The sequence below is a fragment of the Lottia gigantea genome, assembly GCF_000327385.1.
Source record: "Lottia gigantea unplaced genomic scaffold LOTGIsca_2, whole genome shotgun sequence".
Classification (NCBI taxonomy): domain Eukaryota; kingdom Metazoa; phylum Mollusca; class Gastropoda; family Lottiidae; genus Lottia; species Lottia gigantea.
Genome location: NW_008708400.1, coordinates 1,811,235 through 1,835,141, shown reverse-complemented (window position 1 = coordinate 1,835,141; position 23,907 = coordinate 1,811,235). Strand labels below are relative to the sequence as shown.

The 23,907-nt window shown below is 30.2% G+C and overlaps 5 protein-coding genes across 5 annotated transcripts in view; 3 read left to right on the top strand and 2 right to left on the bottom strand.

Moving 5' to 3' along the window:
- LOTGIDRAFT_228255 (hypothetical protein) overlaps positions 1 to 3,485 on the top strand; it is a gene marked incomplete at its 5' end in the record, with an annotated part of 41,771 nt that extends 38,286 nt beyond the window's left edge. The window contains 3 exons of the mRNA XM_009053233.1: positions 202 to 397; positions 786 to 1,005; positions 1,492 to 3,485. Coding sequence (XP_009051481.1) covers positions 202 to 397; positions 786 to 1,005; positions 1,492 to 1,628 — 553 coding nt within the window. The 3' untranslated portion in view covers positions 1,629 to 3,485. The remainder of the gene's footprint in view (positions 1 to 201; positions 398 to 785; positions 1,006 to 1,491) is intronic.
- Positions 3,486 to 3,759: 274 nt separating this feature from the next.
- On the bottom strand, positions 3,760 to 4,671 carry LOTGIDRAFT_104367 (hypothetical protein; the record flags this gene model as incomplete). The annotated part of the gene is made up of 3 exons (XM_009053232.1): positions 3,760 to 3,924; positions 4,114 to 4,234; positions 4,556 to 4,671. The coding sequence occupies 3 exons, from the start codon at positions 4,669 to 4,671 to the stop codon at positions 3,760 to 3,762; spliced, it is 402 nt and encodes a 133-aa protein (XP_009051480.1).
- Positions 4,672 to 8,300: 3,629 nt separating this feature from the next.
- Positions 8,301 to 10,355, top strand: LOTGIDRAFT_208777 (hypothetical protein). The gene is made up of 4 exons (XM_009053231.1): positions 8,301 to 8,323; positions 8,519 to 8,679; positions 9,003 to 9,254; positions 9,629 to 10,355. The coding sequence occupies exons 2-4, from the start codon at positions 8,545 to 8,547 to the stop codon at positions 9,887 to 9,889; spliced, it is 648 nt and encodes a 215-aa protein (XP_009051479.1). The 5' UTR covers positions 8,301 to 8,323; positions 8,519 to 8,544; the 3' UTR covers positions 9,890 to 10,355.
- Positions 10,356 to 11,383: 1,028 nt separating this feature from the next.
- LOTGIDRAFT_103944 (hypothetical protein) lies at positions 11,384 to 16,432 on the bottom strand (the record flags this gene model as incomplete). The annotated part of the gene is made up of 9 exons (XM_009053230.1): positions 11,384 to 11,646; positions 12,071 to 12,233; positions 12,674 to 12,771; positions 12,990 to 13,145; positions 13,444 to 13,524; positions 13,663 to 13,749; positions 14,009 to 14,186; positions 14,597 to 14,865; positions 16,108 to 16,432. The coding sequence occupies 9 exons, from the start codon at positions 16,430 to 16,432 to the stop codon at positions 11,384 to 11,386; spliced, it is 1,620 nt and encodes a 539-aa protein (XP_009051478.1).
- A 2,219-nt stretch (positions 16,433 to 18,651) lies between these two features.
- LOTGIDRAFT_103941 (hypothetical protein) lies at positions 18,652 to 22,288 on the top strand (the record flags this gene model as incomplete). The annotated part of the gene is made up of 9 exons (XM_009053229.1): positions 18,652 to 18,776; positions 19,027 to 19,261; positions 19,599 to 19,665; positions 20,646 to 20,719; positions 21,008 to 21,076; positions 21,250 to 21,389; positions 21,609 to 21,754; positions 21,951 to 21,973; positions 22,160 to 22,288. Coding segments are annotated over 9 exons (1,008 nt in total), but the record flags the coding sequence as incomplete, so codon positions are not given.
- Positions 22,289 to 23,907: the final 1,619 nt, after the last annotated feature.

The following is a 23,907-nucleotide window of genomic DNA, read 5'->3' as shown; positions in this document are numbered from 1 at the left end:
ATATATCTAATTGGATCACCTGATAATCTGAATTTAAGTCAGAACTTTAACATTTAAAGCAATGGCTTAAGTAGTTCTTTCTTTCCCAATCAGGATTTTTAATCATTGTACATTTAGTTTTAATCATTGTATATTATTTACCCTTGTATAGATTGTGTTTTCATTGTTGTATAAAATGTTTGCTATGATTGTATATTTCAGTTGGAATAATAGACAGAGCTATATAGAAGCTATATGTAAATTAAGATTAAGAGAATTATTCAATATGAATAGAATGGAATGTGTAAAAATTGGTCTAGCCTCTATTATACCTATACAACTATTAAATCTCTATACATCAGCTGATTTAGAAATTAGAATGTGTGGATTACCTAGTGTCAATCTTCAGTTTTTGAAGGTAATTTCATATCAAATTCATAAAGCATAGTGGTTTTCATCGAAAGTTCTTAAATAATGACTCTTTGGTGGCACTTGATTGCTGAGTTCTGAGGTTTCTGTTGTTTAAATTCTAGCGTCAATAGAATGGTACAGAATCAGATATGTTATATTCAAAAATACAAATTTGAATTCTGTTTAGACCGGCTTTTCATTCATGAAACTGTTCTAATTTGTTTTATTGAATTTCTAGTTGATTCCATGAAACCCTGAACAAACAGAACTCATAAATGCCTTTAATGTTGTAATGGATGTCTAGACAAGTTTACAACTTAAAATGCCCACAGAACAATGTAGTTTTTTAATTTTCTTTTTCGTGCTAATCTTAAATTTGTTTTCTTCCTTTATAGATGCACACCATGTATCAGATAGGACTGACAGAAACTGATTCTCATATAGAATACTTCTGGGAAACTCTAGAAAATTTTACTGAAGAAGAATTAGCCAAGTTTATTAAATTTGCTTGTAATCAGGAGAGAATACCTCAGACTTGTCCTTGTCAAGATGGTGGATCTGAGTCTGCTCATGTACCACCATATCCTATGAAAATAGCTCCACCAGATGGATCAGGTAGGGGTTGGTTTTTACAGTCTTTCCTTATTTATTATCTATTAGGTTTTGGTTATAAAAAATGAATCATTGCTTTGATAATTTTGATATATAGAGAATAGAGATAAATAAATTAGGAATTTATTTGTTCACAATTTCCAGCTATTACAAATTTTGTCTAATACTGTCTTTCTTTGCACAGTTAGAATTTGTCAATGCAGCGTATTGTTGGATGGAAAGCTAGCAAACACAGCCAATCAAAGATCTTGATAGAAATATTGTAAACAATATTGCTATGCTTTTATTTGAGGACTCTGATTGACTGTATTTTCCATAATGCAATGAAATCATTCACAAGAAAAGTGTCAAAAGATGTCACAGAAGGAGAGATAGTTACCCTGCTACAAAAAAAACATCTACTACAGTATTTGTACAAGTGAAGCTTAATTCTTTAACTTAGAGGAGACTGGGAAAGAATTGTAAACACATGAACTTTCTCTGTTACAGGTCCAGCAGATAAAAGGTATATACGAGTTGAAACTTGTATGTTTATGATTAAATTACCCCAATACAGCAGTCAGGAGATCATGGCTGAACGATTACGCTATGCTATCAATTGTAGAGAAGATCCATTAAGTGGGTAATGTGTAATATGGATCTAGATTCTAGAGAGATTAATGATTCTATTGAATTCCATAAGAAAGACTAATAAATAAACTTGTGATATTTGTTGCTTTTAATATTGTCCGTGATAATAATATATATATTTAAAACAATTCACTGTTTTCACTATTGATAATATAGTTCAGCTGTATATGAAAACACATAATGTTATATTTATTTGTGTAATAGAATGCTAAAATATATGAGGAAAAGCAGACAAAGATATCAGTGAATTCTGTATATGCTTTAAGTCAATAACAGAAACAGTTTACTTTATTTTGAAGTAAGAAATGTATAGCATTTGAAATTATACAAGCAGACTTATATTGTGTTCATTAGTACTTTAAATAACCAGAGACAAACTGGGCTCTTTCTGTTTTGAATCTGACCTTACTGTGCATTTAAATACATTTTCCATTGGCCAATTGATATGTCAAGTCTTTTCTTATTTTAGTATGATAGTAAGGAGTAAAAAGTTTCTACTCCTTGAATGTAATTTTGGTAATTGAAAGGGTAAAAGTTTTTAGTGAAATGAATTTTGGCATTTAAACTGGCACAGGTTGGCATTGGTGAGTCTAAATATTGCCAGAGAATAGTTTGCTACATGAAAATATTGTTTTGTTAAGATAATTTATGTGAAAAACACAAATCAGAGTTATGCTCTGAAGTTAGTGAACATAATTAGTAATTTAATCCTCTTTTAGTTTACAGATACAAAGCTGTTGCAAAGTTGTTCTTTATGTATAGTACTTGATCTTGAAGCAAGGTACTCAATTGTAACCTTGAATATTTGTTCACATCCAGTTCTGATTCACATCATAAACACAAGCAGTCTACTATAATTTTAGGTAGATTAAACAGAAATGGACACGATTTTACCAAAAATTAAAACAGACTGTTTGTGTTTATGTTCTGAATTCATCTGTTATCAGTGTTACTGATACACCAAAAGTGTTATGTATTATTAATAATTTATGAGTGATTTTGACAATATTTATGTTCATGATTTGACAATATTTATGTTTATGATTTTTAGTAATAGTTATATTTACACTGGAGTGTACAGATTAAAAAATTAAATTTATAATATAAAAGCCAACAAGTGCTGATTATTATTATTATTATTATTGCTTTATTTGTTTATGTTGTTATTAAAGTGAATATAAATAAACACAATGTATAATGAAGATTAAACCTTTTTTCTTATGTATGAGCTGACTCTGAGCCAAGTCTGTTGGCCAGAAATTATCTGAAAGTGCCTTGGGATTGACCTGTGTTCTAATAACAAAATTCATTTTTGACAATATCAAAATATGGAATATCAAGTGAAATGCTGTTTGAAATCTTTTTAATGGGCCAGTCATTCATATTTGTCAAATGCTCTCATTACAGAGAATGAAGTTTCACTCTGTTCATTGGTCCACCATTATGAGAACATTTTGAGATAAAACCACTATCTTACATCATATTCCTCATTTTATGCAACAGATGAGGACAAATACATGTAAAGAAATGTTGAAACACTGGATTACAATGTCTTTTGCTACTGTGGTTCGATTTCTAATGATTTTAAGTTGATATTGGAATTGATTAGTGACAGTATGTGCCAATTTTATAAAGGATTTTTTTAAATAAAGGATTTATAAACAAATGAAGTATTACTGATATCAACCAAAACCCATATATTGTTGATACTATGAGAGTAGATATAGTCACAGTTTCTGGGGTTTGTTTTGGAGCTGGAACACAATCTATTACCCTCAATCACACGAGAAACATGAGTCACTATATAATGATCATTCAAATTAAAATCATTCAAACATTTAAAGACTAGATAGATGTTAATATCGTTGCTAGTTAATAAATCTATACAGTAGACTATTCTATCTCAGGAAGACCACCTGATTGCAGCATGAACTATTTCAAACACAACCTACAATGAAAATAACAGATCAAAAAATTATGTCTTTTGCTGTGAATTCATGATTCAGTGAGGTGTATTCCTTATAAAGTTGTTCTTAGCATGCATCAAGTTTTCCAACCATATGTCAATGGCATCAGATGAGTTTTTGAAATATTAAACAGAATTTCTAAATAGAATCAATCCCAGATTTAATTTTCCATCATAAAAAATTCAAGAAATAAAAAAGTGTACATTACCTCTATTAAAATTAAGGCTATAATATATTTCTCTAATTTAATATGAGTTTTATCTGTTAATTTATTATGTATTAAATGTGTTAAATCACTACATAATTCTATTCGTTCATTTAATATCTGAAAAAAATTAAATATTTGAAACTAAGAAAACATTTAAGCATGAAGACCACATATAAAGACTTGGCTATAGGCAGCGACAGGCCATTGCAGTGTTTTTAACGTTAACTGTATGGCTTTTCCATCAACTGGATGTATAAAAATTGTCACTAAAGGTGACAACTGAATTATATCTATAAAAATACTTACCCTAGTTCGTTTACCAATTAATAAATGACTATATATACTCTGATAAATTGATTCTAAATTATCTCTTTCCCAATAAAAATCAGGAGTATCCAAAAAATCAGCGCTTAGATTGATCTTGCATCTGAAATGATAATTAAAATTGATCTGCTATTTGTTAAATTTTGGTCAAAATGCATTTTTGAGGACTTAACATACTTTTAATATAATAAACATTACATACTACAACAAACTTCCTTGCAAGTATAAAGAGTGGTAGTAATCACCATTACTTAATTAATTAGTTAGTTTTCCACAAATGAAAGAACATGTTATGTTTTAATTCGGAGAAACAATGCATATAATGCAAGAAAAAATTAAATTCAAAACAAATTTTTAAAAAATATATAAATCATATAAAAGAATGCTAAAATCATACTTTAAATTTTAATGAATAAAACCTCACCTAAATACAAATATTACTCCTGTTTTTTGTAAAACTTCTCTTTGTGTTAACTTTATCTTTATACCTTCTTTTAGATTCTGTAATTGGACCGGAAATGAGTAAATTAAATGCAACATTAATCATAAATTTATTTTTACTCTTTCAGTTACTTCAACCACTCATTCAATTTTTTTCTTTTGCAGTTGCCCAATTAAAAATTGTAAATAATCTTTTAGATTAAAACAACATAAAGATTACCTGTGCTATTTCTTCCATAGAAACCGAGAAATCTTGAACAGAATCTTCAATAGCTTTCAATAATACTAAAATATAATAACTATATATTAAATATGAAATCTTATTTATTACCCATATGAACTATGAAAAATATATTTTGCCAAACAACGGCCATAATATACGGAGCCCCTAAGGCGCAATTGTAAACGTATTTATTTATTATTTCGTTTAAACGAAATACCCTATGTTTATTTCGTTTAAACGAATTAATTTTTTCATCTATTTCATTTAAATGAAATAATAAATAAATATGTTTACAATTGCGCCTTAGGGGCTCTGTAATAATATGACAATTTTCAACAATATTTCCATTTTGAATTGATATTGCTAATTTGTACTGAAATCCTAAAACATGTAATTATAAACTCATATTGAGTCGCATATATATCTGAGCACGCACAATTTACTATATTGTCCACTGCATTCTTAAAGCTATGGTAAAAATGTGTAGACTACCTGATTGTGATAAAGCATCAGAACAAGCATATTTCTCTAGTTCTAAATGTTCAGTTTTATCATTTAACTCAATTCTTTCACCAATCAGCTTAGAAGGTGTCCTGAAATTGTCATTCAAATGTACTGTTCTATCTTTCTCCATCAAATGAGGATGGTTGTGCGCAATGAGCGAAATTTTGCCCAAACTATGTCTACCATTTTCAAATTCAATCTGTCAGGGTAGCTAAATGTATGACTGCGCAAGGCCAAGGTACAATTAATGCTTATTTAATCCTATCAAACTGGGAAAAGGGTTGAGAAATTTGATGGTAGGCCTACTCAAGAGGCACAGTTGGACCTACCATCTCAACTCATGCCCGAATCAAACATAAAACCTAGGCTGACCATATAGAAATAATAAATAATTATAAATAATATAATAATAAATAATAACGATATCAAGCTAACAAGAAATATGACAAATCAAAGATAGATCCAAAATGTTAAAGTCTAATCAAAGTTTCAATGTACTAGTTCTACTAGGTCTACTTACTGAGTAAATCTATAATCTAAAAATTCCTTTTCAACAACAGGTTGTAAGTTTTCACAGAAAATTTCTATATGTTTTATAACTTCATCTGTCTGAAAAACAAAATATTTTAAAGCTTGAATCAATGCTATAATTTGAAATGTAGTCAAAAGCAATAGAATACATCAAAAACATTTTATCAGCCTTTGCATTATTTTGCAACATTTGGGTAAAATTAAGTGCATTGCAATTCCTTGAAATTCTTTACCACCTTTCTTCAAATTTCAGATCTAAACCTAATATGGTAGGTATCATTAGGAAGATATAACACACTCTTTCTTTTTGAATACATGATGCTTCTGTTGAAATTGGCATTTTCATTGAAAATTAGCTTACACAGATAATAATATTCATAACATATATTTTCAGGAGAGGGGTAATATAGGCGAAAGCCTGTTCCCCAATCCTTTTCATTACTATATAAATAAAACATTGTTTACAAAAAAATAACATATATTTTCATTCAAGGCACACACACTATCTGAATCAATATCATTTACTTTCTTTCATAAAATATCTCAAGCTACATATGATAAGTTTCAGACCTACCTCAGTTTCAGAGAAATTCCAGAAGACTGCTGAACCTGATCTAAATATAAATATTTCTCTTTCATTTTCATCTACAGGATATATAGCTCGGAACATCAGGGCTTCAGCATCTACAAACAAATAATAACAAAACCTTTCTGATTATTTATCAATAAAAAACTGTGCTATTAGAAGTACCAAATTTAATTTTTAAATCCAACTATTGATACCCATAGCATTATCTATTAGAGGGTTTCATTGACTAGAAAAGAATCAAGTAAAACCTATACCTGCTGGTAATGGAACCAAATTATATAGACCCTTTCTTTGAAAACTATCTTGTAATCTTTCTAGGCTTATTTCTTCTGCTATTGAATAGGCTGCTACAATCTTATCCACCTGTAAATAAAGTTAATCATTAATGAAAAAAAAAGTCAAGCAAATTTTTGTAATATTAAGGGGTTTTGTAGCACAGATGGTTAGAGTGTTGGTTCTCTTCATGACATCATTTGTTTGGTTATGTCAACCAAATGGTGATCATAGGTTCTAATTTCGGTCAGTGAGTCATCTTCACTCATAAATATCAACCCAGCTGTAAAGGGGAACGATTAATTGGGGAAAGTTCAATGCAAGGTTTAGTAAAGAACCAGCTGGAAGAAGGACCCTTGCCCCGTATTCTGAAAACGATCTTAGCGCTAGGATGTCCTAGAATCAATGTTAGAAGATAAGAACATAGGACAATCCTAGTGCTAAGATCGTTTCGAGAATGATTTTAAGTTGTTATCCCTGTAAAATATGGTTGTTAAATTCTTTGTTTCCTGTAATTCATATGTTGAATGTTAAATGGATTGGAGGTAATCTAATAAATGTAATTAAACATGTAGACTATTTCTTTTGCCAATATCTATCTAACCATCAATATCTGCATCTCTAATTTTAGTACACAAATCAGACATTCAAAAAAAGTGGTTAATGAGAACAAACTGATCCACTGGCTACCTGACCTTACCATGCAGACATGGTTCCCAAACTACACTTACTTGTTCATGTACAACTGTCTTAATTCTGGATGGAATTTTCTGGGTTAAAATTTTACTTTGGTGTTTCAGATTGTCTGCCTGTTTATTTTTTGAAGATTTATCACTGTGTTTTTTTGACTGGTTGATACTTGAGGAAGAATACAGGAACCTTGATTCAATTGTTGGAAAATGGTAGTTAGCATTGGAAGGAAATTGATGAGATTTAAATGAATTGAGCACCATTTTAGGATCATTTGTGAACAGTTTTTTAGCACCACAACCATAAGACATTAACTGTTCATTATGTTTATGTGAGATCGTGTTAGTTTGTGGTCTCTGATTAGTAGGGTTCACTAGAGTTTTAAATGACTGTTTGCCAAACAACCACTTTGAACATGATGTCATCATGTTTCTGATTGCCATGATTACTTTTAAAGTTTTACACAATATTTCAGTAAACTCGAGAGTGTAAGCAAAACCTTTAAATAATCATATTTAAAGAGGATAAAGCTGATATAGCTGTCATGTTTGGAAATATGAAATAAACACCAAAAATATTATACTTCGTAAGTAACCTAAGCTAAAGAGAGTTCTTCTCCTATTATTAAAGGGAAATAACTCTCTCACACTTAGATTAAGAATATTATGTGTGATTATCCTTTATTTCAACCTCAATTTTCTTTATTTAGTTCAATCTTCGACTCAATTCATACATACTAAATTTGCACAAGTGTCTTGTGAGTGGATTAAGGTGTAAATCCTAGTGATCATTTTTTGTCATTTTTCGTTTCTTGTTGAGATCAAACAGGTGCTTCTGTACGACGCTAAGTCAGACATTAACTTCCGGTATAGAAATAAACATATTTTTATTAATATTTCTTATTTATTTACTTATATTATTTGCCTAATTGCTAGGCCTAAGTAAGATAAACATATTGTCTGTACTTTCGTTTCCCATTTAGCCTATATAAGTACCGTAACGTTTGTTCTATTTAGCAAAGTTATTATTCACTGTGTTGAATTTGCTAATGATAACATTTTGTGAGTAACCATAGTTGAACCCAAGGGATAGAGTTTATGTATTCACTAATTACCATTATTTTTTTTCATTTTCAGTAGAGTGGACACAGTTTTTTGATAAAATGGCATTAACAATAGATAGATTATTAGAAGATGCCCATTTATTAATAACAAGATTGAAGGACCATGACTCAACAGCAGATGTTCTAATTGCAAATACTCAAGTTTTACATACTAGAGTTGATGGTATGAAACAGGTTAGTATATCTGTGTAGATGTAAAGATTTAATGTTATTATTAAGACTATGAAGCATGATAGTGTGTTGATGATGAACACCTTGAGGTCCCAAAAAGAATATTGATGTGTTACTCATCTGTCTTTTGATCACAATATTGATGTTTAGAATGCAAGATTGTAGATCTTTGGCAAATATTACAAATGATCATATTGGGAAAATCAGAAATGAAGCAAAAAAATGTATGATTCTGTCAATTTAAACATTATTTTTTTGATAAAATTTCGAGTAATTCAACCTGGGGTAAGAAACTGTAACTTTTCATCAATTATTTGTAATTTCAGTACCAAGATGATATTACAGAGTTAAATGAAATTGCTAAACACAGACCAAGATCCACATTAGTGTTAGGAATTGCCCAAGAAAATCGTCAGATTCGAGAACTGCAACAAGAAAATCAAGAATTACAAATGTCATTGGAAGATCATCAATCAGCTTTAGAGTTGATAATGCAGAAATATAGAGAGCAAGTTGCTCAGTTAATACAGAGTAATAGAGTAGAAGCCATTCTTGCTAATAGACAAGAAAGTTCCAAAGTAAGTTATGTGGGTGTTATTATTCCAAAGAAATACCTGATAATAAATATTTAGCCATACAACCACATGAGTCCAGAAAAATTCCAAAACACCTAGAGAACGATACAGAATATATCATTTGACCTCAATCTTACCATTAGTTTAAGGAACTAACTTCTGAGCTAGCTGGCCCTTTATTCCTGTCATTGTATCTTTACTGGATAAAACATTTCTTATTGCACTTACAAAGATTCTTCAAATGGAATATTTGAAAAAAGTTATTCTTGATGTATGTTGATCAGTTAAAAATCAAGCCAGTTAAAAATGTATGTGATATATTTGGAAAAAACCCTAGATGTACAAAAGGTAAAACAATTCAATGTTTTGTTTTTTAGGAGGAAGTAACTAACCTTTTGGGTAAAATACACGAGATGGCAGCAGTGATGCAGAAAGCTGTAATAGTAGATGAAGAAATGTCATCTAAAGAAAATGAAGAATTGACCAAATTGAAAACAGAAAATAAGACATTACGTGAAATATTAGAAATTTGTAGCACATCTAAAGATAGAATAATAACAGTGGAAGATTTAGAAGAAAAATCTTGTCAAACTGAAGATTTAGATAAAACACCACCAGCCTCTCCTGCACCATCTTAATATATACTGATGGTCATTTTTGCATATAGGTACTTAACAATCAAGCATTTTAATCTGGAATAATATACTAATAACTACATGTATATTAACTTTACATCATTGTATCAGATGCTACAGCAAGTCAAAGATGCAGTGATATTGCTGACTGTATGTTAATCTTCAAGCAGTAACTGAATCTACACCACATTTTCTCTAACAAAATTCAGTTGATATATATTTCATATGGTACAGGTGGTCAAATATTCTTGTGAACTATTAGTTTTTCAATTCTAAATTTTTTAAGATTGATGAGAGCTCATCTTGAACTGTAGAAATGGATGTGAAATTAGATGTTTAAAATGTTATGTACATGTTTTTTTTTGTGTATGTTTTGGAAACATTCAATACAGTACCTTAGTGATTTTTTTTTATCCAAATATATTTGTTTGTTTGTAAAACATGTTTTGTAATATAATTATTTATATGGAAAAAGATTTTTCTTACATTTTCATGATTTATTTACATGCATCTCCTAGTAGCATGTAGTATCATAGTTTTGACCTTTAAGCTATGTCCATGAAACTCTTACCTAATTGTATTTGTATTTTGACACAGCAAACATGAGGAATTTAATGACAATGGCAAAAAATTTTAATCAAAAAAATATTTAATTCTGCTTATAATATGTAACAAAATATACAAAATATAGCACTATTGAGTTTAACAACATATTTTGACGTTAGTAACAGCAACGGGCATTTTAGAAAACATTATTTCATGTGTACATTAGAATGATACAAATAAATATTTTGAGAAAAGTTCCAACTACAGAGTTTAAAAATATGAGTTACCAGTGATAGTTCAATTGAGTACCGTCAATATTTCAACAAGTTGATATCCAAGGAAAAGAAGCTAAGAGAAATACTGCAAATATACAAATGGCAATGCTATACAAGAAACAATTCAAACAATGCAAGAAAACAAACAAAAGATATAGATTAAATTACACAAATGACAGCATATTATGCTTTTGACAATAGGATTAAATATCAAAATATATAACAACAAATAATTCAGTAATGGTAGAGTAAACACAGTATTGAAAAAGAAGTCAGCTATAAAAAGATATGAACAATATCAAATTAAACCTGCACAATCAAACTAATATTGAAATGATGCCAGTAAAAACAATCTGGCATTATGAAGCATATCAAATATTTATTATTAGTCATTGACTTGATAAAAAAAAGATTCAGTATTTTGCTGATTTGAGAATTATTGTTCCTATCTGAAGCAAACCATAATTATTTAATACATAATTTTTAATTTCAGACTATTAAGTAGTGTAATACATATAAAATATACAAAAAAGATAGGAATGTTGCAGTTTTGATTTTGACTGAAAAAATTAATGATTTTTTTGGAAAAAAATTAGAGAAAAATAGAGCAAATTTTCATGTATACCTTATTTTTACCTTTTCACCATTATGTGGCTAATACTTCTACAGTTGTGGATTATGTTGGTTGGTATAGCTCTTGTCTTTGTGGTGCACTAGCTATTTGTGTATAAGAGGGTGGTTGATCATTACCAGATATTAATGGTGTTCGTTCATTATTATATTGCTCCATAGTTCTCAATCTATTAACTTCCTGTTCTAATCTTCTTCTCCTTAATATTCTAGGACATGGTGGAAAGGGGGGATAACCTTTAGATTGTTTGAACTGAACAGTTATACCAACTATCATCAATATTAACCAAGTTGACACTAGTATAATATCTGGAATGAATGTAAAAATTATTACATTTACAAATTGACTGAAAATATTGACTTTCAAATTGAGAGATACAAATCTTATTAAATGGTAGATCTAGATGAACTTTTCTTTTCAGTTTTTTCTGCTGATCACCCATGATATAAAAAAATTGTTGTGAATGTGTTCTTGTTCATTAGGTTCTGTAGCACAGTCTGTTAGAACGTTGGTTCTTTTATTACATCATGTTATCATATCTAATCTCTGTCTGCATGTGAAAGTCAGGTGAAATGAAACACCTTCACCCATAATTCCAGTTGACCATCTGGAAGAGATCAATGGCAAGTGGTCTGGCCAATGACTAGCTGGTAGAAGGATCGTTTGTGAATACACTGAAAGAGTTACAGTAATGGAAAGGAGTTGTTTCAAGTATTAGAGATAAAAGCTTACCATTGAGCTGAAATGGTGTTACAATATGAACCATTAAATAATCTTTGATTATAGCTTTATTAAAATTATTTAACAATATTAACTTCAGTGTTGTCTTAAGTAATATGTCCAGAAATAAACATAACAAGTAAGATCCAACAAAAGCACAGGTTACAATATTTAACTGAAATAAATCAATATCTCACAATTCACTTTTTGAGCAGATAGAGGTCAAATTCTTCTATAGACACACTACTCTAAAATTTGAAGTCTTGTTAATCTACTATTAAGGAAAACTCTGCTATTGAAAGTAAGAACAGTCTATCTCAAGGGTTTTGAACCCTTTCTCCCTATTACTCCTTTTTTACCTTCCTTTCCTATAAATCTCTACTATTCTATCCTGAGTTTCTTTCTTTAATAATGTGTTATAATGGTAATTTTTCCAGGACTTAAACCTTCTCTCATATGATTTCCATCTGTTCATCTGTGGGGAGGGGAGAGAAACAGGTTGAAAACTTTAGGTAGCAAGCAAGCTCACTTAGCCATCTTTCCTACATTTATAACACTACAGTTTATTGTTTAAATTAAAAATACTAGTATGAGATCAATAGTCAGAGAGCTTACCGTTTTAGTAAAACACAGAAGTACCAATGTATACAATAATAAGCCACAAACAAATGTCATCCAATAGTTAAATTCGGTATGCCAATAACTCAAATTCCCTATAAAAGAATAACAACTCATAAATGTATATAATGCGCTGATGCTGTGATATTTAATAGCCTTGAAGTAAAATAACCCACGATTGAGGACTTAAGATTCCTTAAATTTTATGTCTATCTGCACCAATATAGCATACCGGTATGTGTGAATAAGTTTCTCAAATTGATAAAGTACTAAACTTTGACCATTTTCTGTTAGAAAAAGAGTTTTAACTTACCAAAGGGAGTAAAAAATATGATAGCTGAGAATAGATAGCCACCAACTAGTCCAACAAATAATACAGATAATACTGGTATACCAAAATACCACCAAAACAATACAGCTAGTAACCCTCCTATAATACCACATGAACATCCTAGTGGTATTAACACATCTGCAATGTCAAAATACATGTATATGAAAAAAAAATTCTGTTTCCATGATTTACAGACATTACAGGCTCCGCCCATAGCAATATTGTTAAAATTAAGTAAGGAATTGCTTTTTTCTTTAACTTACATTTTTCTTCTCCACTATAATCCAACAAGTTTTCTATCACTGTCCTGTCTTGACCTTATTTTTAACTAATCAAAGCATGTCATATTGGGTCAGTTTCTTGATAACAATGACAAAATTGTGGGACATATTTTACTTAGAATAATCTGATAGAACATAATGTAATAAATACTTACCAGTATTAATATAATTTGTGTATATTGAAAATATGAGAAAAAATATAATACTAAATGTCAGGAATCCAAATATAAACAATTCTGAAATAAAATTTAAACCATTAATATTTGAATTCTAAATTGAAATTTTTCCAGACAAAAACACTTCTAGTAAGAAATAATTCATATAAATGCAGAAAAACGTAAACATTTTTATGAATAACACAATATATTATTTACCTGTTTTGAAAAAGCGATGTCCACAGAAACATAAACCTAAACCAATAATAGCACTTAATGCCCCGATAACATATTCAGATTTATCAACTAAAATAAACAATAAAAATAGTTAGATCTGTTAAAAAGCGATGTCCAAAAAGAAAAAGCACCATCTCACAGATTTCATTGAAAATTGCTAAACATACTTACTATTACTCAGGAATATGCCCTCAAAGATTTGCTTGTTTGACTTAAAGCAAAATCAACATTTATTTGGTCAGTTTTTTTTTTAATGTGTATGGGAGGATTACTTTAACATATTATACAAGGTCTTAACAAAATAATAAAATATCAAAATATAACTTACTTTTAATATCACAGGTTTGTTTAAGTAAATCACAGCCATAAGAAACCATACTAATATAACTTGATGAGGTACCAAAATTAGTCTGCCTTACTATTATACTATATATTACACCTTGTCCATTGATACTGGACATTGAAAAATTAGATACTGTCCTCATATCATTGGTCATAGTTAATAACTGAAATAAATGATACCAAACTATGTGATTTGTAGACACAAATTAGTCCAAATAACCAAATTATTTAATTTTTATATAACTGAAATATTCTCAAAAATAACCTAACTAGGTTATTTATACCTCTGGATTATTCCAAATAACCAAACTTAGTTATTTAAACAACTGAAATAGTCCAAATAACCAAACTATGTGATTTATTATAATCCAAAAAGCAAACTATGAGATTTATATAAATGAAATAGTCTAAATAACCAAACTGAATGATTTATATAATAAGAATAGTCCAAATAATCAAACGATGTGATTTATAAAACTAAATAGATCAAATAACCAAATTCATAGTTAAAATCACAAAACCATCTATTGCATTTATAAAATTAAAAAGAATTATTGATTTTGGAAATCATTACCTTTCTACCATTTTTCATAATATTTTCTTTGCCCATCATGTTTTTTATGCCTTTCTTGTAATATTCTCCCCCTAAACTGGCTTCTTTTAAAAAATACACATAAACATCATATTCTAGAAGTTTCTGTGTCTCAGAGCTTTCACAATCATTTTCAATAGCTGTATTTGACCATTGGTAATGTACTGCAGTCCAATATTTAGTATAAGACAGTAGAAGATTAGCATCATTTTCTAAGTTCATTATTTGATTGCATCCTCCTGGTATAGGTTCTACAACATAAACAATTATAATACAATAAAAATACATTCAAGCAAGATAATTCCATTAATCCAAAATCAAAAGTCCAAAGCATGACAAAATCGAGAGTAATAGTTGTATAGTAATGGACTCTTCCAAAGATAAGTACCATTAGGTGTTTCAAAAAGAGAAAGCATGCCCTGCTTTGCCACTACTACAATGTTCAAAATACAACCAGATCAATTCATGTCTGACCAAACAAATCAGTCGAAATGCTAAAAGCAATCAAATAGATGTTTTTCTAAGGAATTGCTTTCTATGAACCCAATTTTATGGTTCTATATTTACACTGTGAACGTTTCAGGAAATAAATCTGGTGTTTAGTTCTCCTGCAGTTCAATGAAATGTGTCATCTAAATTTAGCCTGTGTTATATCAGTAATATCTGCAATAGAATATCTGACCCTGAAATCATGCAGATGAACGCCCCTCATTCAAATACATATAGATGTGCACCAATTCTATCAAATTCTCTGCTTGGATAAATCCTGAAGCCATCCAGGGTATTGGTTTGTTCTGTATAAACAGCAGTCTTAAGCAGGCCTCACATTGTACGATTGCACTACACAATGCTGCGTACAAACTCACACTAAGACACAATGTCGTGTAGTGTGACTGCATGTACAACACGACAACATGATTTTGGGTGCACAGGGTATTTTGTCATAGCGTAGAGTTTTGAAAATGTCCAAAAATATGACAACATCAAGGCAAATCTTAGGAAAACCATTGGCTGCATTTCTGAATTCAAATTGTTGATACATTGATTGAGTGATTGCTTATGCAAGATTATATATTTCATATATTTATCAGCTTGGTGTTTTAAACTGTACTCAAGAATATTTTACGGTGGGGCCAGCATCGTTTGTGTAGGAAACTAGGCACCATCCCAAGTTCAGTTCCTAAATGACATAACTTTTTGGTGTATGTTCTCTGTTTCTTGTAGGACAGGGTAAAAGGGTGTTCTTATTATACCTGGTAGATAATATGAAAAATTGAATTATTTGCAAGTGAATGTAGGCTGACTATAGACTGAGAAAAAATTCAATTTTTTTTATGACGCCAATCGGCTTGTGACCTTGCTTAAGTTAATGTGAGGGGATGGATAGCACGATAGCTTGGGATACAATTCAACATGTTCATTTTACGATGTCTTCGTGTGTCGTAACAATGGTAGAGAACATTTCAAAACCATGCATTCACATAAAAACTTACCATTCTGTTTGATATAAGTAATTAACATTAAAGATTGTACAACTTGAATACTAGATGTATTAACAAACCAGTGGACAGCAGGAGCTTTGGGGTACTTTGTTATAATACCAATATCTCTACCACTGACAGTCTCATCATACAGTTTAAAATCAGGTACCATTGACACAGTTACGTTATAAACTTGAGAATGTATCTCTAATACTATATAGTTAATGTCTTTCACAGAGTTATCTAATATGTGGACAACAGTAGTCACATCATCATACAGGCTTACATCTGTTATTTGTCCTTCTTTTAACAGAATCTCTGAAATAAGAAAATTCATTCTAATCGTTCAGATAAAAAAAAAAAAACTGAACCAAATTGACAAAATATGTAATGACAGAAGGTTGAATTATCTATTCAAGAGTAGACGAAAGTACATACATGGGAATGCTAATGCTTATTTACTCTATTGAAAAGTTCCCTAGCCTTCTTGGCATATCATTGGATTTCATAATCATTTTATCATGATATATTTCAACTTTTTATTGCATTACAGTAAAGGAGGTTGCAAGGCTACTGATACTGAGTAGTATGTAGGACACTCTCTTTATCAGTGTTTAATCACAGGTTTAGATCCAATCAATGTCTTCGAATAGTTATCTTATAGAAATTAATAGATCTTGGAAGAAGAATAATCTGTGGAACTATTATCACTATCCGACGAGGTTGACTAACCTTTAGATTCAATGCATGACAATGAAAGACAAATAACTAATAAGACAATCATCTTGAACGTTAAGTTCGTAACAAGTGTTTGAACATGAGATAATACATCTTACTCTCTTTATCTTAGATTTGTGTTTACATTTTGTCGGTCATGTGATTGGTAAAGGGAGACAATTTTTCATGTTTTAAAGAATCAGACTACAGTAATTGACTACATTCTTACATGCTTGGACTATCAGTACTAAACTCCCGACTGAATAGCTGGTTAATTCATAATCATTATCCGAATAAACATTAATCTGTTATATAAATATAGGGCAGAATAAGATGTGTTTGTTCAATAATACGTTCAGCAGGTCCTTCAATAGAAAGCCACATTGTTACTCTTTATTGTGACTTAGGGCTACTAGTGCCCTGTGAGTAAATGCATCGTCTCGAGGTGCATTCATCAACCGGTAACGATAACAAAAAACTATCCATCAATTTAAAGGTTTACAACACAACAAGAGTCAGGAAGTCTTAAACTAGAAATCATTAGCTTTGTAGGCCTGCATTATAAAATATATTCTATGCATATTCCAATCTTTATCATTTTCAGCACAGGTTTGTAGTGTGAATAGCCGAGACATTACCCGCCAATAAGTGGTATTTCATCTTTACAAAGAAGTTGATTGGTCAAAAGACCATAATGTCCGCCTATTGACCAATCAAATCGTGGTTAACAAATTTTTCGCCCCAAAATACCACCATTTTCCCTCGTGGTACTGTGATCGCATGTTGGTAATGTCTGAAGACATTTTTTCAATATTTATTAATAATGTGTTATTAATCCTTTGTATTTTTTGTTCATATTTTAGAACAATTTCTTGTCTTTCTGTTAGTTAGTTTCATTAAGGCTAATTGCTTTGACAAACTCAGGTTCTAAGTTGTTGATGGTTACTTTTTACTTGCTAAATATAAAATGAAACATCGCACCCAAACAAACCCCGTAAAAAATGGTTATTTATCAGGATTGTTTGAATCCCCAAACTGCATTGGATAATGTTCTGTAAAGCATGAAATCTTTATCCTTCATTTAAGCTAATATTGACCTTTTTGATTCCAAAAATTACTAGATCTAAAAATACAGGGATGGGTTTATTATTTCTCTGCTTTTATTATTTTTTTAGATTGATCACCGGGTAGCCTGAATAAATAAAAATGGCAGAACCAGAGAGGTAGGTTATACTTAACTTGGATTCAAATATTATTGAATATCCGATATAGACCTATGTTATTTATAAGCCAGCCCACTTGAGCTATTATTTAAGATTTCTATGGATTGGTGCCAGCTAGAAATTTTGATCTGAAATGTAACAAGAACTGGTTGCTATAGAGTTTATAGAGAAGTAAATAGTGTGTATTTCAATACAAGTTTTGAGAACTATTGGTACAGTTCATTTTGAAATTGCAAATTAGATTGAGTTATTATACTGTTAATTTGATTTATTGATTATTACCATTCGGTAACTTATTTATTTTCTGTAGTAAAACAGCTGCCGTCGAAGACGAAGTTGAAGATGTAGAAGAAGTTGAAGGTATGTCTTTAAGCTGTTCTGCTTAAATAATAATTCATGTGGATGGAATGGTCTCCAAGTAGAAGTAAACAGCTTATATAATGGAATGGTTGATTCAATGATGATGTAGCAGTAGTTGACTAGATGTTATTTCAAACCATGAACATGCTCAAAGTTATCACCAAAGCTGAACAAGGAAGTCAACTAGTAACAAGTTTGAAGATGATTTTACTGTGTTAAGAGTCTTAATTTATAGTTTTCACCCTTTCCTCTTGCAGATGCATCCGATAAAGCATCAGCCGGTGATATTGCCTCACAAGTGATGAAAAATCCTCAAGTATTAGCTGCTCTACAAGAAAAATTAGTCAGTATGGTTGGTGCTCATTCAGGATATATACAGAGGTAATGCATTGAAATTAAGGGTCACTTGTATTGTTCTTGGTCAAGTCGTGTTTGTTCGATTAATTTATAATTGTTCTTCTAAAATATCTTAAAAAATTTCTTGGTAATATAACTGCTGTGCTGGCATATCAAGAACCCAATTGCTTAATCATCAATAATGATAGCTATCATGTTGATAAAAGATGAATCAAATTATTTCTAATACATACTGGTACATGAGATTAATGATCAATTATAACCTCTTTTTCAGTTTACCTAAAGTTGTGAAACGCAGATTAAAAGCATTAAAAAAATTGCAATTTGATGTGATAAAATTAGAATCTGAATTCTATAAAGAAGTACATGATTTAGAATGTAAATATGCTAGTAAATATGTTTCTATGTTCGATAAAAGACGTGAAATTTTAACTGGTAATGTTGAACCAACAGATACTGAATGTGATTGGCCTAGTGATGATGAGAAAGACGACGAAAACAAAATCTCAGTAAGTCTCTAGTTTGATATATCTGCTAATGATTAAACAGAAATTAGTTTGCAAAATCCCTCCAAAACAATGAATTCAAAACAGTGGTTTGTAGACTTGTCATAATGTCTAGAGCCAACTATCATACTGCAGTACTTTCTGGCAGCCAAAATAATGTCAACAAGAATTGGTTTTGAATTTAATGTCTTAAACTTGGCTGTGAGTTGGAATTCCTACTAAATGTCTTGGCTTGACTTCCGTCAATAGTCATAGTGAAATTATTTCAAGATGCTATTCTTCACAATTAATTTTGTAACTCAACTTGAGACTCTCTTCTGTTGTTTCTTTTTATCTGAAGGAAGACTTAAAAAACAAAGTGAAAGTAGATGATAAAGCTGCAGAAGAAAAGAAAGATGAAGATGATGGTAGTAAGTATATATTTTACCTCAGTGATTCCATTGGGATGGTTGCTGTCATATTGATATTGGTCAGAAATTTTTGAAACATGGAATAGGACTGGGCAATATACCAGAATCTTGATATAAATCGGCATAGAAATTGATATTGTTAAAATGATATCCCCTCATCTTAAACTACTTAATATAGTGATATATGCTAATTATGACAACCTTTAATTTAGAGATGTCTTTTTAGGTTGATTTGTGTTAGGTGATCTGATTTTCTTCCCCTATATCTTTTGTTTTCTTGCTTAGTCATGTTAAAAAATAGGGCTGCGTCGATTCCTGAAGTGGCGATCCGATACACTGAACGATACGATTTATTGCGATAATAAATCACGATCTTTTTTATTAAAAGGGAAAGAAATAGAAAACTGATAATTAATAACATTTTAACACAGTTTATATTATTTTGGAAAGCTTAGAAGTAAACAAGTCACTTTTCATCATTTGTTACACACAAGGACTAAGAAATTTTCTTCAAAAAAAATAAATAAAATACCAAACCGATCGAATACAGCTTAGGGAATGATTTTATGACTATGCAAACACATATTATGTTGGAAAAAGAAAAAGTTTACATGAGATACCATGCGTTTATCTTCCACTTGGCATATTAATATGTTCTCTTTTCATCGTTTATAACAGATATTAAAAATGCTGAAGACAAATTAATACGAGAAAAGCAATTTTTTAACTTTTGAACATGACAAAATTTCTGAAATACGCGAGAATTCAGTAAAGGGAGTATTAGTCATTAAAGGGAGTTAATTATATTTATGAGAATCGGGCCGATGTATCGCGATTATTTTTTCTTCCGCAATGCATCAATAAGAAGGAACGAAGCGCGATTCAACGGTGAATCGTTGCAGCTATACTCAAAACAAAGATAGTTGATTATTATGTTTCAGTGGTATATATTTAAATCTTATTTGATATATTTATAGGTGATACGAAGGGTATACCTCATTTCTGGTTAACAATATTTAAAAATGTAGAAATGTTATCAGAAATGGTACAGGTTAGTATTTACTCAGTTCCATCTCTACTTTAATCAGGTCAATATCATGCACATGGAGATGAGGTTGACACAATATTGATATGCCCCTCTTCTTCATAAACTGTACATAGAAGGGTGTTGATTGGCCATTTAAAAAATCATGTGAAATGAGAGTTGATAATCCCAATTATGAAGTATGTCTGCCACAGTGAAACAGGGTAGAAATATGTGGTTCAAGCATTGAAGAGACCATGAATATTCCTCTGAAGTAAGCTAATAGATATTGAAAATTTATTTCAATTTTTTTAGGAACATGATGAACCTATTTTAGAACATTTACAAGATATTAAAGTAATTTTCACAGAAACAGAACCTAAGGTTAGTATAGTTACATATGTCACTGCAAACAATGTCTTATTTCTGACACAATTGAGTTATATTGAGATGTAATATTACCATTTCTATAAAGATTTGTCCATTGATGTATAGATTAGGTCTACAAATTAATTGCTTATTGACAATCAGCTAAATGCTTTAATGTTGTGTTTCAGGGTTTTACATTAGAATTTCACTTTGGTAGTAATGAATATTTTACAGACACATTATTAACAAAACATTACACATTACGATTTGAACCTGATCCTGAAGATTCTTTCTCTTATGAAGGTCCAGAAATAGTCAAATGTCAAGGGTAGGTTATGTTTCTGCATCCAACAAAAGTCTTGAAATAAGGATAATTTGTTTTGAGAAAGATGTGTATTTTTGTCAGAAATTTGTATATTCGGTTTGAAACACAATGATAACTTCTGTAAATGTCATATTTCTCAAAGTCAACATTTATTGGGTGCCAAAAAGTTTCAAATGGCATCTAGGGTAATTGCCTATATTGTAATTTAATTTAAATCTTCAGGTGTCCTATCAATTGGGTGAAAGGTAAAAATGTCACAGTGAAAACAATTAAAAAGAAACAGAAACACAAAGGAAGAGGAACTACCAGAACAGTCACTAAAACAGTTACCAATGATTCCTTCTTTAATTTCTTCAATCCACCTGAAGGTATGTATCTATACTAATCTGAACTAATGTGAAAAAAATGTAATCTTTAGATTCAATGGCCAATAACTCATAGAAACTTCTCTTTTATCACAAGCTGTGGGCTTGTTTGTGAGTCAAAGAAATGATATTTCATATTTACCATATGTAAATTAACCTTTTATTTCTTTTGTCTAAAAGTAATTTCTTTTCCTTTCAGTTCCAGAAGATGATGCAGAAATGGTAAGTTTCCTTCTCAAACTTAAATTGCAACTTGCAAAGTCTTTTCCTTTATGTAGTGTGTTGATATTCATTATTTTGATAGCTGTAAAATAACAGTGTTGTAGATATCTGAATATAGGCATTAATAAGAATATATGTTCTAGTCAAAAAAAAGTTTAAAAATTTATCTATATTACTTTCCTGCAGGATGATGAATTAGAAGCATTATTAGCTGCTGATTTTGAAATTGGTCATTTTATACGAGATAGAATTGTACCTAGAGCTGCTTTATATTTTACTGGTGAAGCATTAGAACAAGATGATGTAAGTATTTGATTTAAGAACTTTAATGCCATGTGAGATATGATAAATACATCTTGACACATTTAGATGAAGTTGTTTTGTGGACTGGATTCACCAATTGAGCTCAATAATGAACAAGTCAAAATCATTTTTTTTTGTTATTTTTTTTTTTAGTATGATGATGATGATAATGAAGATGATGTAAGTTAGAAATACTTAGTTTCAAACAAAGAATTTTCAGTCACATCAGTCAAAAACAAAACACTTACTACTTTTACTAAATTTATTGTATTACTGATTTTCAAATTTTTTCAACAAGATATTTCTTATGTTTTTATGGAAAACGTCAGTTTTGTTTTTTTGTTGTATGATTGTAAAGTTTTTCTTTCGTAATTTTAGGGTGAAGAAGAAGATTATGATGAAGATAATGATGGTGATTACAAACCTCCAGAGGTAGCTAGAATAGTTTAATAATATCTCGTTATTAACTTTATTACCATTTTCTGCTTTTAAACTTACTTTGCCCAACACTAGATATTCACAATATTGAACAACGAAAAAGGCAAATTGCTTTCAGAAAAGATTTCTTGTACAGAACTTTTGAAATCTGCCTTTACTGGTGACACCATGTTATAAGATTTATTGTGGGCTAAAAATAGAGTGATCTTTCTATGGTTCTGTTAATCTGTACTGAGTATTAAAACCCTTTCACTCAATTTTTTCACATTATCTTTTTTTCTTCTTTCCTTGTCTGCTGCCTCTGTTTTCACTTAGTAAAGGTTAGTGACTAAAAACAAGTAGTATATTAGGAGGCTTACAGTTTGTCAGTTATAAAAAACAAAACAAAATTAGATGTATTACTTTTGTGCAGTGTCTCAGAGTTGATAAAGCTACGCATGATGTCTGTTAGATACATGTACCTTTAGTATGCCTGCCCTTTGTTGAGCCTCGCTATTCATTGATAATATACAATAGCTCATATTCCAACCATCAATTTGTTTAATAAAATTTCAACTTCATGCATGTATAGAAGTTTCATAAAAATGTTAAATCTAATGGCAGTGACATCATTTCATGCCATGCATGCCACCTGTTCTTTCCTTGCTGTTTACTCTTACTTCCTTTGCACTATCTGGCTGTTTTTCATGTCTAACAGTGAAATTTTCTTTGTCGTAATTGTTGAAAAATAAAGTAATTGCTGACAATCAGACCACTCTGTATTTGTAGTTATAAAAGGTGACTTGTCTTGTATATTACCTTGTTAGTGAATGTATAATGATGATAGTTTGAAAATTTTTATAAGCTATAATTCTTTGAAGGGAAATGATTTCTAGTCTTTAACCTTGACACAACCTTGGAGAAAAAGTAGGCAACTTGTGTTCACCTGATTTAAATTTCTTGATTAAAATTCCATTTATATTTTCAGGGAGAAAAGCCACCAGAATGTAAGCAGCAATAAAGATTATAGTGTGTAGAATTTATCAATTTGTTTTAAAACAACCATGTCCAACTTATGGTGCATCGTTTTATCAGTGCTTAAAACTATATCTGATGATGAGAATTTAACAACCTTAGCGTTTATTCTAAGCCCTCCATTTTAAGTTTTAGTCTATTGTCTCTTGTGTTTCAACCTATATTGCACATTCTTTGAC

What these genes read in the sequence shown, in the direction of transcription:
- LOTGIDRAFT_208777 (XM_009053231.1), top strand. Translation starts at nt 8,545, where the DNA reads ATGGCATTAACAATAGATAGATTATTAGAAGATGCCCATTTATTAATA. An exon ending in GAGTTGATGGTATGAAACAG is followed by an intron (nt 8,680 to 9,002) that starts GTTAGTATATCT and finishes TTGTAATTTCAG; the next exon opens with TACCAAGATGATATTACAGA. An exon ending in ATAGACAAGAAAGTTCCAAA is followed by an intron (nt 9,255 to 9,628) that starts GTAAGTTATGTG and finishes TTTGTTTTTTAG; the next exon opens with GAGGAAGTAACTAACCTTTT.